The sequence below is a fragment of the Notothenia coriiceps genome, unplaced genomic scaffold (genome assembly GCF_000735185.1).
Source record: "Notothenia coriiceps isolate Sejong01 unplaced genomic scaffold, NC01 NC01_scaffold00025515, whole genome shotgun sequence".
NCBI classification, from domain to species: Eukaryota; Metazoa; Chordata; class Actinopteri; order Perciformes; family Nototheniidae; genus Notothenia; species Notothenia coriiceps.
The window spans coordinates 125,256-138,756 of NW_011358216.1; the positions used below are offsets into that span (position 1 = coordinate 125,256).

Here is a 13,501-nt window from a genome sequence, read left to right on the forward strand (position 1 = left end):
GCTTACACTCCCACCACAGCAGGACTAACAGCTCTTCTGCGACCCCACACTGACACCTGGTGGCTCCACAAGGCAGAACATCAGAAAACAGTCTTAGCTGCTCATACGCCCCGAGGAACCACAGCGTCATCCTCACGCTCTTCAAAACTTTCACACTGCTGTTTGGTTTTCACACTATTACAGATTAAAACGGCAGACTGTTGTATTCTGGTATGTGCTGCACCCTGAAAGCAGATGTGAGTCAAAACTGTAACCCAAAGCACAGACTACAGCAGGCAATTTTAGGACAGTCAGTTTATTGAACAGCAAATTGTGACAGGGAACACAATATTTATTTTTAATGGCATTGTCAACAATGCCTTGGACAAATGCGTCACTCACCAAACATTTCATAAACACCCTCCACAGAGAGAGACATAGTAGATGGAGAATATGGTGAGGGTCCTTCATATTTTAAAGTGCAATAATGCACAATTCCTCTTGGAGGAAGACAACAGAGGCTGAGAGGAGACCCCAGAAGGCCTTCAAGGTCCCCACTTGCATCATACATTGTGTTTTGCTTCGTGTATATATATTTGTTTCAAGTGTTTGTGTGTTGACTCTACTTATTGCATATCAGTGAGCTGGTTCGTGATTTTTTTCCCGGTGAATGTGTAAAGCACAAATCTTTCGATTAAAATGTAATAAACTCTTCACTATAATTATAATACATCTCATAATATCTAAGATACATTCTTATATCTGATTCATTTAGAATATGTAGGCGATATACCTTTTGTGAATAACTGCTGATGGGTGACATAGTGGACCATCACATGGGTCTATTATAATGACCGTCGTCTCAGCCCTATAGATCAAGTTTTACAGACATAGATAAACTTTCTTACAAGACTACAAAGTTAATCTCAATCGACATCTCCACTGAAATTAATCAGACTTTAATCCAGGTCTGCAAAGGCAGCAGATCCAAGGACTTTGTCTGAGTGTATTTAAAGAGGGCCATGTGGTTTCTTGTGCCTAATATTTCTGTGTGCTTTCCTTTGATTGTTTACACTCTTAGTCATACATTTGGTGTTTTAGAGCTCCTCCACATATACCTGCAGCTGTGGATGCTGCGGAGAGTAGATGGCAGAGGAGTGTGAAAGATAGAAGGAAAGAGGGGCGAGAGCATGGGTCTGACAATCAAAGAGAAAAATACCGCAGTGTCACACTAACAACTACACATCAACTACAGCACTACACAGTCAGACACGCACATACAAAACCAAATTCACAAGGTCAGTGAAAATTCACATCGGAGAAAAAGAAAATAACTTGCACATTAACATTTTCAAGATTTAACCAAAAAAGAAAAAACAGAGGGCAGTTAGGAGTTGTGGGAGGTTTCAAAATCATAACAATAATCTCATTCTCAACAACACAAAAAAATAGGCACGATCACAATATCAGCATTTATGAGATGAACTAGGAATGTTGAAGAACTACAACAGTAATTTATAAAGACAAGCTCACATGAGAGGCAGGTCTTTTTGCCGTTTTCCTGTGGCTCAGCTGTCATTTGTAAACACGGCTGGAGGCGCCAGTCCATGTCTAACAGATGTGATGTCCCTCCCTGACCTATGGCTTTCAGTAAAGACATTGATAATGCTAGCTAGCATGTGACAGCCTTGGTCGTTGGTGCCATCAATGTCATATTGCAGCTACCGCGTGGAAAAAGCACCATTCACAGATGTTAGATTTACATGTCAGCAGGTCCCTATTTCCCTTTCAGAACGGTTTGATTAGTGCCAGAGGTCATTTACTTAAAACTAGCTAAATTCCAATCAACCTTATATTTTGCTTTGTTTGGTCCTAGTTGATAAAACTGTAGGAAACTAGACAATCGGCTGACACCCCTAAAAACCATCCTGGATCTACACTAGTGTTCCCCTTTGCATACAGTAAAAAACACTTATCAATGTGCTGCATTAAAGTTGAAATTACGCTTGTTGCATTAAAACATTTTCCTTCATTTGATATGTCCACATCGTCATAAAATGAAATCACCACAATACGGATTGAGGGGGGAATTGGAGAGGTAGGTGTGCAAATAAGCCATCATGTACAAAACAAATAACACATCCTAAAACATAGAGTTCATATCATCTGAATATCTACAATAAAGATAAGGTGGACACTTTTTTTGACACAGAAAAAACAACACATACAAATATATAGTGCTATACTGCCTATCGAAATGAATATTGATAAGCAGATCTCACTCCCACAAATGATAATACATTGGAAAGTTGCATCCCGTTTCTACAGTGCAGTTGACGAGCTGCTTAAACAGTGGGAGTGAGAAAGGAATGTGATTGGATAATTCACATCAAAGTCACCTTGATCTCCGGAGGGATAAACCAATGGCAAGGCTTCAGTGTTGTGATGCATAAACAAGATAGGACAGGGCTGCTTCCCATGGCAGCTTAAAGCAAACAAAAACCTCTAAAGCAAATAAGTCGAGATGTTTGGTCAAAATCATAAAACATTGAAAACACATTGGTTTAATTTTCTGATAAATGAACGTTATTCATTAGATCTTTGGGTCCTGCCACTGAATTCAAAGAATGTGAATTAAATGTGATGTAATCATCTGTAAACAATATTAATTATGTCTGGCTCTAAGGGGTTTGAACTGCTCTTACTGTAGTAACTGGCTCCACAATGGACGACTGTACTCGGCATGTGATTTCTGACCGTTTGTCAGCATAATTACTAAATGGCCGCTAATAATCTGGATATTATTCTACTAAAATTACTCTCAACCCATTCAGTGTTCACAGCTTTCATTTGAGCCCAACATGAATCACACAGGCAGAAAACAGCTGTCGCTCAGTTCTCTGTGGACTGCAATTTTAAAAGCGCATAGCAATTTGGCCACAATCCAATCAGTGATATCACAGCAGGTGATTTGTCATCATCCCTCGAAGGCAAAGCCCCCGCTGTGACTTCACTTTTTGAGGTGTGGCAACAAATACAACATGCTTGACAGTTGACCCATAAATAACCGTATAGGCAGTATTTTAACAATATGTAGTACGTGCAGGTTAGTAGTGCATAAAGCCCAAACGCTGTACCCTGAGCCTTCAGTCTAGGGTTAGACTACAAAACAGGAGATATCTTTTTCACAGAGGCAAAACAGTCAAACCATTGTGGTAGCACTAAATATCAGATGGAACCTGATCTACTTAAAAAGCCAAGGCTATCAAAGCCTGCTCAGAGCTGAATGGCTGAGTTCATTATAACCACTTACAGGAAGGGATGTGGTTCCTCAGGAAAGATCAGAGGGGCTGTGCTGGCATCACATCAACACATTCCCTGGGTCTTTGCCTGAAACAGAGGCCTTTATTTTTCTCTAATTCTATATATACTATTTTTTTAAGACATAAGATCGGGGGAAATCTTTGAATATTATTTGGTAAATCTTTTGTAATTCTAATGTTGTCAGATATATTTCCAAGTAAAGTACGTGCACTCCAATTAGCTAGGTATGTTCTAGCATTTTCAATGGTTCCCTATTGTTTCTCTACAGACTAGCGCTGTTTTAAATGAGTTGGTGTTGGGCTTGCAGACCTGCAGCAACCTAGGGCAGTACATCTACTATGAAAATTTGACAATCATATTCAAAAATGCAATAAAATGCATTTATTAAAGCAATATTCCATTAAAACCTTAACTGATATGTGTGGCTTCATTTCCAGAGAGCTAGCTTAGCATGCCTACTGGATTTGTGTGTGCCACCACAGGCAGCTTGGCAAACAAAGGCTCCCTCCTTAAACTACTTCGACATTCAAAACAACACATTTAAAACAACATGTACTGATCGGTCATACTTCGACCGATTGAACATTTCTTTCAGAATGAGATGAACCCACACAAAGTTGGCGTGATGCATTGTGGGAGGGAAAGGCAGAAAGGAGGTGCTTCTTATTTGTCTCTTTTAGGCAAATAGCTGAGGATAATTTCACCCACACCCAGGAAGTAGATCACCTGGGCGATGCCAAACAGCGGTGCAATGACCAAGGCTCGACAGTAGGCTCCCTTCAGGAAGGCTGATGGACCCTCATTTTTCAGGATTTTCCTGGAGATCAAATAAAAAGCTCATTAATACAAACTAGGAGTGGGCATTACATCAAATCAAATTCTTTCTGATCAAATAGCTAAATATTGATTTTGGATTGTTATCTTTGGTTGCCTCTACAAAATATATACACAATGAGATATTAGATATATATGATATTAAATAACATCCCTTTAATGTAATATCTAGGCTAATTTTAGGATATCTAAATAATATTGACATTGCCCAGCACTATGCAAAACAGTGAACTATGAACCAGTGTGTATGATATTGATGGTGTTTTTTCTCTATTTTATTTATTTTTCAATTGTGTTTCCTAATAACAGATTACTGTTTGTTGGTCCTGCTGTTTGTTTTTATAGATTCTCTGTAAAGTGTGTCGAGACACTCTTACAAATACACACAGCGCCACACCTGCTGCAACAGAAGAGACATAATGAGGTCACCTGATACAGTCAGTCACTCCACTGTACGTGTCTTCCGTGCTCCCTCGGTTCAGAGACTGCAGTCTGGTCTTTATCACTGCAACACAGAGCGCAGGTGAATATATAACATCAGCTGACACACCGCTTAACATCGCACACAGTCCCATTGCTCACCATCGACAGGGTTGACAGCAACAGCCGCTGTGCTCCCTGCAAGGCAGCCTGATATAAACGACACGTAGAAAGGAGCCGGTCCTTCTTTGCCTCGTTTCCCCAGGTTGTTCAGGTTGGCAAAAAGCGGGAAATAGATCATGGAGAAAGGAACATCCCTAGAAAAGGAGAAATAGAGACACACGATCAGAGCAAGTCATGTGAAGTTCTTTGCAGTCGGTTGGTGAAGCTAGAAGACAGATGTTACCTGAGCAGTGTGGCACCGAGGCCCTTATACAGACCAGCAATGCCCTTTTCCCTAAACAATTCTCTGGTGAGCTGTATGGCTGTTGGGGATTTGGTCTCCAGAGTACCTGCTGCCACCGTCTCTGGCATCAGCTTCCTCTGAGCCTCTGTGGAGCATGAAAACCATAACATTAATAACAGCAACAGCTTTATATAAAGCTACTAGAATCATGCAATGCTAAGAATAGGTTTGTGGGCAGACATTTTGAATTCATAGCAGCAAGAAGAAATCAGAATAAGGCTGTTGTAATATCTGACATGACCACAAGAGGCCACTATGTTCTAGTTTATTCCCTACACTTCATTCCTGCTTTAATTTCCATCTGGATTCAATTTATTTGTACCAATTCTTCCAGCATCTTGGAGTTGGATTTTCAGCATCTCCATAGGAGTTGTGACAATAACCTGCAACAAAACAAATAAAGGTACAGTGTCAAAATACGTACACATGATTGGTCAGTATTGGTGTCTAAGGCAAAACATGTGTCCATTGTCAATCTGCTGACATCCTGTGTCCACTCTTGTTTTCCTCTGTAATCCACACAGTGGTAACTAACTAACTGGATTAAGGGTGAGATGGCCGTGCTCTCAGTGCAATCTTAATCCAAGGTCTGCTGCACTTAATCTAATCACGTTCCTATGGTTTGAAGCCTTTGCCCTCATTCACAAGAGGCATTTCCCTCTGACTCACTCACTCAAGCACATGGCCAAGTACTCTCACAGCATTTGATCTGATCACTCAAATCTAGCTGCCAGTGTATCGCCTGCTAACAGGACAGCATTTCAGTGATTAGAAATCATTCATGAAAACGGAACGTTACAGCTCACATTCAGGTCAGAGATAACCGTCATATCTACAGAGACAAACTGCGAGCTAGCTCCTGCGACTAACTCCTCTCCTTCAAATGTGGTCCTTGTTAATTGAAGCTGCAGGCAGAGATAAATGAGGCGACGACTGAAGCCCAGTGGTGTATTTGAGAGTTGACATTGGCAGGCCTAAAGGCAGCGGTTCCAGATGGAGAACAGGAGGATGCAATTAAAGCAGCACCTCACTCACTCACCTGGCATGTCCCCGCTCCGCACCCAGCCAGCATCTCCTTGACCAGAGTGAGTTTTCTGAAAGAAAGACGATAAATAGAAAGATCAGATTAAAGCAAGACTGGCCGTGTGAGAGCGAGACAACTTTATTTCCCTGAATAATAAATTGTCACCACCTGCACCGGTGATGCTAATCTTAGTCTTCTATATCAACATGTCAGGCACAAGGGCAGATTAATAATTCACAAGGAGAGCCGCTGGGCCAGACAAGTCAATCATTCATCAGCTTGCATGTTAGTCGCCATAGCGATGGAGATAAAGGCCCCAAAAACCTTCAGGTTTATCTTTGCAGACAGGGCTCCCGGGGGACGATGGGTGGGTGATTGATTTCAGCAACACCAGAAGATGGTTGCTAATGTGATACCATTATATGCTCATTGTACTTGGTAACATGATTTCAGACAGGGCTTCTGCTGACACACGCACAAATTACTCTGTAATTTTAAACCAGACAGTTAACAAACCGTTTTAAAACGCTGGGTGTTCAGAGGAGACGACAGAACAATAGAGGATTAACCGGAGCCTCGGTGAGAATACTGACAGCTAATGTGTCAAATTACATGTTAGTAAACAAGCTAGTTAATCAGTGCGAATGAGCGGAGTGGGTGTGTGTCAGTCCGCCTGTCAGTACTTTCATGCCTCACCCATCCTTGGAGAGCTGCTGCCTGAAGAAGTCGTTGGCAGCCAATTTGATGGCTTTCTCTGGCGTGACTAGTGTTAAATTCACCGCCGCTCCTGGGAGAGACAAAGGGCCAGAGAGCAAGAAAGAGGGAGACACAAAGAAGGAAAAGAGAAGTGAGAGAGAGCATCTGAGATAATTGCTAGTACGATATGTGAGACGCAGATCCATGTGTTTGATGTCTGTTGCCTCACGATGAAGCTAAAAACAATTGAAACCATATTCTACATCACATGCTAGCCTTTTACACTCCAGTCTACATAAATCACAAGAATCTAAAAATACCTACAAAAGTGCACTCAGTAAAGTGCAGAGCTCCCTCTCCTCTCCTCGCTCCCTCATCGTGAAGGTGATTCATCTCACATATGGCCTAAATTTAGTGGATCATTACATATCGGGTATGGAATTAATCTGCAGATGCCTCAATTTAATGATGTCAGTTTTTTGAGCAATGATTAAGGCCTAACCAAGTTTATTCAATTTAGAGGTATGTAATCTTAAATGTGTAATCACTGTAACCACAACAAGTCTGTGAGCATACAGGGATTAATGAGCACATTACACATTTGGCTATTGGGTCTAGTAGTTTTCCAGATTAACGGTGGACAGATATACAGACCGACAGACAGACAGATACACACACACAAACAAAGGTAATCAGGACACCAAAAGCTTACCACGGTACATCCCAAAATACCCCTCTGATCGGATGGTCTTAATAAGGCAATCTGACCTGAAAAACAAACATGTGGTGTGTTAGTTACGGAGAAACCTGTTTGGTGACATGCTGATTAATCCTGACTATAGATCAGCAACAATGAGTAATATACAAAAATCTCATACAGGCTGGTGTAAAGGCGGGATCCATTTTGCTGGTTTTGCAAGCGAGTCTTGGCCAGGTCAATGGGAAACACACAGGTCACTCCAATTAGGCCAGCGATCCCCCCATTGATCAATTTGGCAGGCAAACTGGACAAGAGACGAAAAGATGAGGTATGAAAGGTCAAGAGAGGAAAACAAGGCAACAGTGCTGCTGTATTTGTATTAGCTCCACATTTCACCTCACCTGATCTGCTTGTCAGCCATTTATCTGAAGCCCTGTCTGGTCAAAGTGTCAATCTGTCTGTTAGCTGATCCCACGGTGGTCCGTTTGTTACAGTAGTGTGTTGCTGTCCGACTGGGATTAGGTAGTCTGATTATGCTTGGTCCACTTGTGTTGCTTGTGGTTGTTGTTGGTTCAAGTTAGGGGATACCTGTAAAGAAATAGCAGGTTACATCAAACATCCTCAAAAAGTAGCTGTTGCAACCAAAAAGAGGATCGATACATTACAAAAGTTATAATAACGCAATGTTACCTTCACAAACATTGCGACAAAGAAGTGCTTTAGTAACAGGCTGTTTCACGACCTGAGATACTCTGCAAACACTAGTGTTAATGCACAAAGCCCATTTGTTATAGACGCAACTCATGATTGTTTTCATTATCAATCTTTGTTTTTAATCCAATTGGACCCCAATCCCTTTTTGTCCAGAGGTCTGATGTTTTCTGAAGTTTAAGTGCATCTAAAGCAATGAGAGCTAGAGGTCATCAATAGTTGGAAGTGTTTGAGAGAGCTGCATCATGTGTTTATTTTGCTATAAGAAGTTAGGGAGATGGAAGGTCAAGTGTGGAGTCTCAACATGCACAGTAACCCACAGTTTAACACCCAAATGACCAAGGAAAGACCTACATTCTAAGAAAATCTGAGTGTGTCCAAGGATACATCTGGTTAGATTCAAAACGCCTTCTTTTACTTTCCATTTGAGCCACTGTACACATAGAAACGCTGGCTTGTTATTTATTGTGTACGTGTAAAACAAGGTTTGGAAAACATTAAAGTTGAGTAAGCCTCCCCAGTGTGGTTCTAGGGCTGTATAGCATTAACAAAAACCTTCTGACTCTACTTCCAGATGTGCTGTGGAACAAATCAAAAACAGCACTCAGTACTGGGTGAAAAGCCAACAACATCCAACCCAAGCAGCAAGCATCAAACAGTTACAACTGCTAAGATCAATTAGTTGCTATTGATATTTTGTCATTCGGCTAAATAAATCATCAATACAATTGATTATACAAAACCTTGCATGCCACTTTTTAATCCTTGAATGGGGACTATAGCACAAAATAAATAACTATATTTAAGCACTGTGCAGCATCGTGAGGCACCCTTGTTGACTACTTCAACATTTTAAGCTTTAGTTCAGTGCAGAGGGATTACTTTCTGTTAAAACAAATCTCTCATCCCTGCAGCATCTGTGCGTCATGTGCCCTTGAACACTCGTGTTTTATGCATGAATTCTGACATCGTGAGGCTGGAGTCATACTGTCTAGTGATCGCTCTATGCTCTGTATGCTCAAACAGTCATTTCTGAGCAAACAGATGAAATATGTGTGATGTGGTCAGGATGCTCCATATTTACGGAACAGAATGCCCTCAGTGTGAAAAGATGTTTCCTATTTCCCCTTTCATTCTCTCCACCCTCTTCATCCACCAATCACAACCTGCCTCTGCGTGTACAACCCGCCTCCTCCTCTCTCCTCCTCACCGGCCCTCCCCCATCATTTCCCTGTCACGAGTCACGACTCACAAACAGAGCCTTTTCCGTCTCAGATTTTTGCTGACTTGTGTGTTTTTTTTTGTGAAGTGCATCTGGACTATTATGACTCTAATATTACTAGTTCCTCAGACTCAGTTTCAGAAGGATTGCACAGCATAGTTGTTAGGGTGTCAGATAACTGTGGCTGTGCATGAATGCAGATGTGGGTGTGTTTGGCTTGGATGGGAACTTGATGCCCCCACTAGCTCCTCCAGAGGTGGAGGAGGGAGGAGGAGAGGGGGTTTTAGAGGAGGTCAGCGCTGCCTCTCCACTCCCTGCAGCTCCTCACAGCCACTTCACAACCCTCCTCTGTGGCTCATCCAAACTATTTTCTCCTCCAGCTGTGATACAGACCACCTTTTCTTTACAAGCTAACTTCCTTTGTGTCCCTATTTTCTTTTCGCTGTCATCCTCCTGGCCTTGACTCCACAGTCAGCAAACTGTTTTCTTTAAATAATAATTCACAGGAGGCTATATGTTCTGTTAATAAATGGGATGGATAACGTATATAGAGCACTGCAGTCCTACATGAGTCACCCATCAAACCGACATCTCCCTCCTTCTCTCTCATGCTTGCGGCTATACTCGTCGACTTTAGTTCATCTTCACCACACCAGGACATTTGTTTGACCCACAGCCATAGCCTGTCATGACAATTGGAGTCTGTATGGGAGCAGCTAGCCTCAGTGTGGACCACAGCACATTGTCATCACTCACCAACAAAATCTCCAAGGAATTCATTTAATGCTCACAGCAGGGGGAGGAAACAACAAACAGCCAGGAAACTGCATGAGGAACTGGTATATCTTCTCTCCAGACCGCACACAACGGCATCACTTTAAAGGCTGGAAAGGAGTTTTAGGTCATGTTTCAATTCACAGACAAAATGATTTAGAGTGACTGAAAACGTCTTCATCGAACACAACAAGTGACTGAAACATCTCCCTTGTACACACCCATTCACACAGAGGTCATATGTGTAGTTTTCACCTCCAAAGGCAAATAAGCACTGAAGAGTAAACAAAAGACAAGGTGATTGTGAAACTTACCTGCCATGCAAAACTTTGAACTGAACAACTTAACTCAGCCAGCCTATGGATGCTCTTGATTAAAGTTCTGAAGCAGAGTCCAGGCACAGACTGAGATAACAGATCCGTGTTTGACCCTTGTTCATCATTACAGCTTGAACAATGAGGCAATAAACACAGTTACACTGACAAGGATACAGAGAACGTATGTTAAACCTTGTCAGTAAAGCAGTAAAGTTAGGTATTCAAATTCGTAAAAACAAATACATAAACTTCAAGTTCACAAACCAACGCTTTTAATAGGTTAAATACTCATAGTGTATGTAATGATTCAGCACATCTAATCCCACAAAGTAGGGGCAGAGGGTGTGTCAACACACATCTTTACATAACATTTGAGAATGCCACCAATGTGGGATAATGTAACATAATAATCCAACACTAGGACAAAGATCTTAAGTCAGATACTTGAATTATAAAGCTGAGCCTTACATACTTAAATGTTTCTGGAATAATTGTTGATACATCTTAAGAAGATCAAGCACTTACTGTGTATTTTGTGATAACCAAGACATAAGACCTATACTGAGGTGATAGCTGGTAACAGTAACATTTCATGTAAGCTTTATCCACTTTTATTTGATAAGGCTCATACATGTTTAACCATCATAAGCATGTTTAAATAGAAGTGACAGATGAGTGTATCACTCTGTTCATTAAAAAAGATAAGAAGCTTATCTTTCTAAAAATACAAGCAGTATTTGTATTGAAAGTGCATGGAATATACTGAATCAATGCTAGTATAAATACGACATTATGTGCATGTTCTGTAGCTAGCTGCTTGGACTAATCTGCTCCAAGGCATGTCTCAATCACAAAAGACTTACAAAAAGATAATTTTAACAACTGCAGATACTGAAAATCTGTAGACAAATCCACACCAGTTCATTTCCAATGCAAAACTCAAAGCAAATTCGGTTTTCCCATTCAAATCAACCAGAAAACAAATTACCTTATCCATCAACTCCTTGGCTTCCCCTCTGTCTTTGTGTGCCAAACAGCGTAAAGGTTTTGCTGACTTAATGACAATCGGTTTGTTGAATGATAGGAGGAAGTGACACAGCACAGTGGTCGTCAGCACTCCTATCATGTGACTTTGGCTGGTCCAAAAGACAGTAAAACCCTTCATCATCATCATCATCATCTTAGAACAGGCTGCTACCAGTCCATCTGTCTCACATGTACTGGTTTGATTAACACTCTGAGCTCTAAGCCATACATAGAGGAGCTGCTGCACTAAATATCTGTTTCACACATAATGTGTTGCTGCCATCCGCTATCAGATGTCAATTACTTCTCTGAGCTGAGAGCACATAGGCCAGATCTAATACACAGCTCAATCTGTCCACTTATACAACCCTTATTGCAACATTTTCTCTAATTGCGCATTAATTAGCAGTTATTATACAAGCCTACTGCACAGCTCATATCGGCTGGTGTTATATGACTTACATCCAGCTTTATATTGTCCTTGTGTATATTTATTAAAATGTGTCTATTCTTTCTAAAGGGCTGGTCTTTAAATATATTTCTGCACAGACATCTGCTGTCGTGCTCTAACCTTGCTTCTTTGGTTTAACTGTTTATGAGATGTGCTCTATTTTTGGACATCTACAGCACTGCGGAAATAAGGGATGAAATGTTTGTTGTCACAGATAAATCAGATTACTATTGCCTCTTCCCCACAGGCCACAGCATCAGGATTATAAACGTAATTCCTACCTATGAAAGCTCTCTCGAAATCCCCCTTTACGACCAGTGGAGTGACGGTTGTGATGCATTTCCACTGAAGGTGCTCTACGTATTGCAGCCATTAAACCTGCTCCTTTATGCATTGTTATCACCTGTTTTAGATCAGATATAACTAGCTGGGTTTACATTTCAGGTAGCACAAATGGCCCTTCTGTGACACCACAGGTATCTTTGGTGGCCCACTTATTGAAGTCACATGGGGCTTCTCAAATGTTTTGCTTCCTTCTCATATTTCCTACAGTTTGGATAGGAAAATAATGACACCACTGTGAGTGAACTTTCCTTAGAAAAAGAGCTCAATGCAGCATTGAATCATCTGATTACAGTTTGCCGATTACAGGAAGGCATTGAATAGCCTGAAGGTTTGTAACTTTCACCAAGGAGCTCAGCATCTTCCCACACACAGCTGAATGTCATGTCTATTCAATGGACATAAACCAGTGGCATTTAGTAGTCCTTGCCTTTTGGCATTATTTCTGGAAATGCTATGAGTTGAGTCCTGCATGCAGATTAAACAAATATGTCATACAATGCTGTTGAACGAGAGAAAATCAATGTTTTCTGTACAAACAGGTACAACAGTTCCAATGGAAAACACATGATGTCACCCTACACCAAAGCATGACTGCCTTCATGAATTATTTCAAAGCTGCAGGAGTGCTTTATTACACTGCTCGCCTCATCATAACCTAACCAATAACGTTACACTTGCTTCCTTTGAAACCATGCCCAACGTATTGACATTTAGCTCAGCAGTTAGATTATGTGTAGTTCAGCAAAATACGGGGGTAAATCTGTGGTCGACATATTCAGCATTAATTAAAATATCTTCCTTTAATCCTGTCTTCCACTCTTCAAGAAGTCACAGTATGTTAATGTGCTACAGTCTCAGAGGTGAGTAGCTTCACTTTTCTCTACCAATGAGAAAGGAGGTGGGTACAGAGTAAGTGGGTTTACCCTCCACTACTACCACACACACACACACACACACACGCACGCACACACGCACGCACACACACACACGATCCTGACACTGTCAATAGTGAGCGGAAGCCGGCAGAAAGCAACCGCAGCGGCCCCCTTAGGCTCCGGGAGAAATTCTGGAATCGGTTCGGTTTCTCTTGACATCTAAAACCAATGAATCCATGCAAACTGATAATGTTAATACATCACTGTCATTAACGCTTCGGCACGTTTATGCGTAAGATATATAACCGGCATATCAGAGATCCGAGTAACCATAGGA

The 13,501-nt window shown here is 41.3% G+C and overlaps 1 protein-coding gene across 1 annotated transcript; it reads right to left on the reverse strand.

Moving 5' to 3' along the window:
• Positions 1 to 279: 279 nt before the first annotated feature.
• slc25a22a (solute carrier family 25 member 22a) lies at positions 280 to 7,937 on the reverse strand. The gene is made up of 10 exons (XM_010783650.1): positions 7,845 to 7,937; positions 7,622 to 7,747; positions 7,456 to 7,511; positions 6,744 to 6,834; positions 6,063 to 6,117; positions 5,346 to 5,406; positions 4,964 to 5,108; positions 4,720 to 4,874; positions 4,567 to 4,642; positions 280 to 4,120 (listed from the first exon to the last, which is right to left on the reverse strand). The coding sequence occupies exons 1-10, from the start codon at positions 7,862 to 7,864 to the stop codon at positions 3,967 to 3,969; spliced, it is 939 nt and encodes a 312-aa protein (XP_010781952.1). The 5' UTR covers positions 7,865 to 7,937; the 3' UTR covers positions 280 to 3,966.
• Positions 7,938 to 13,501: the final 5,564 nt, after the last annotated feature.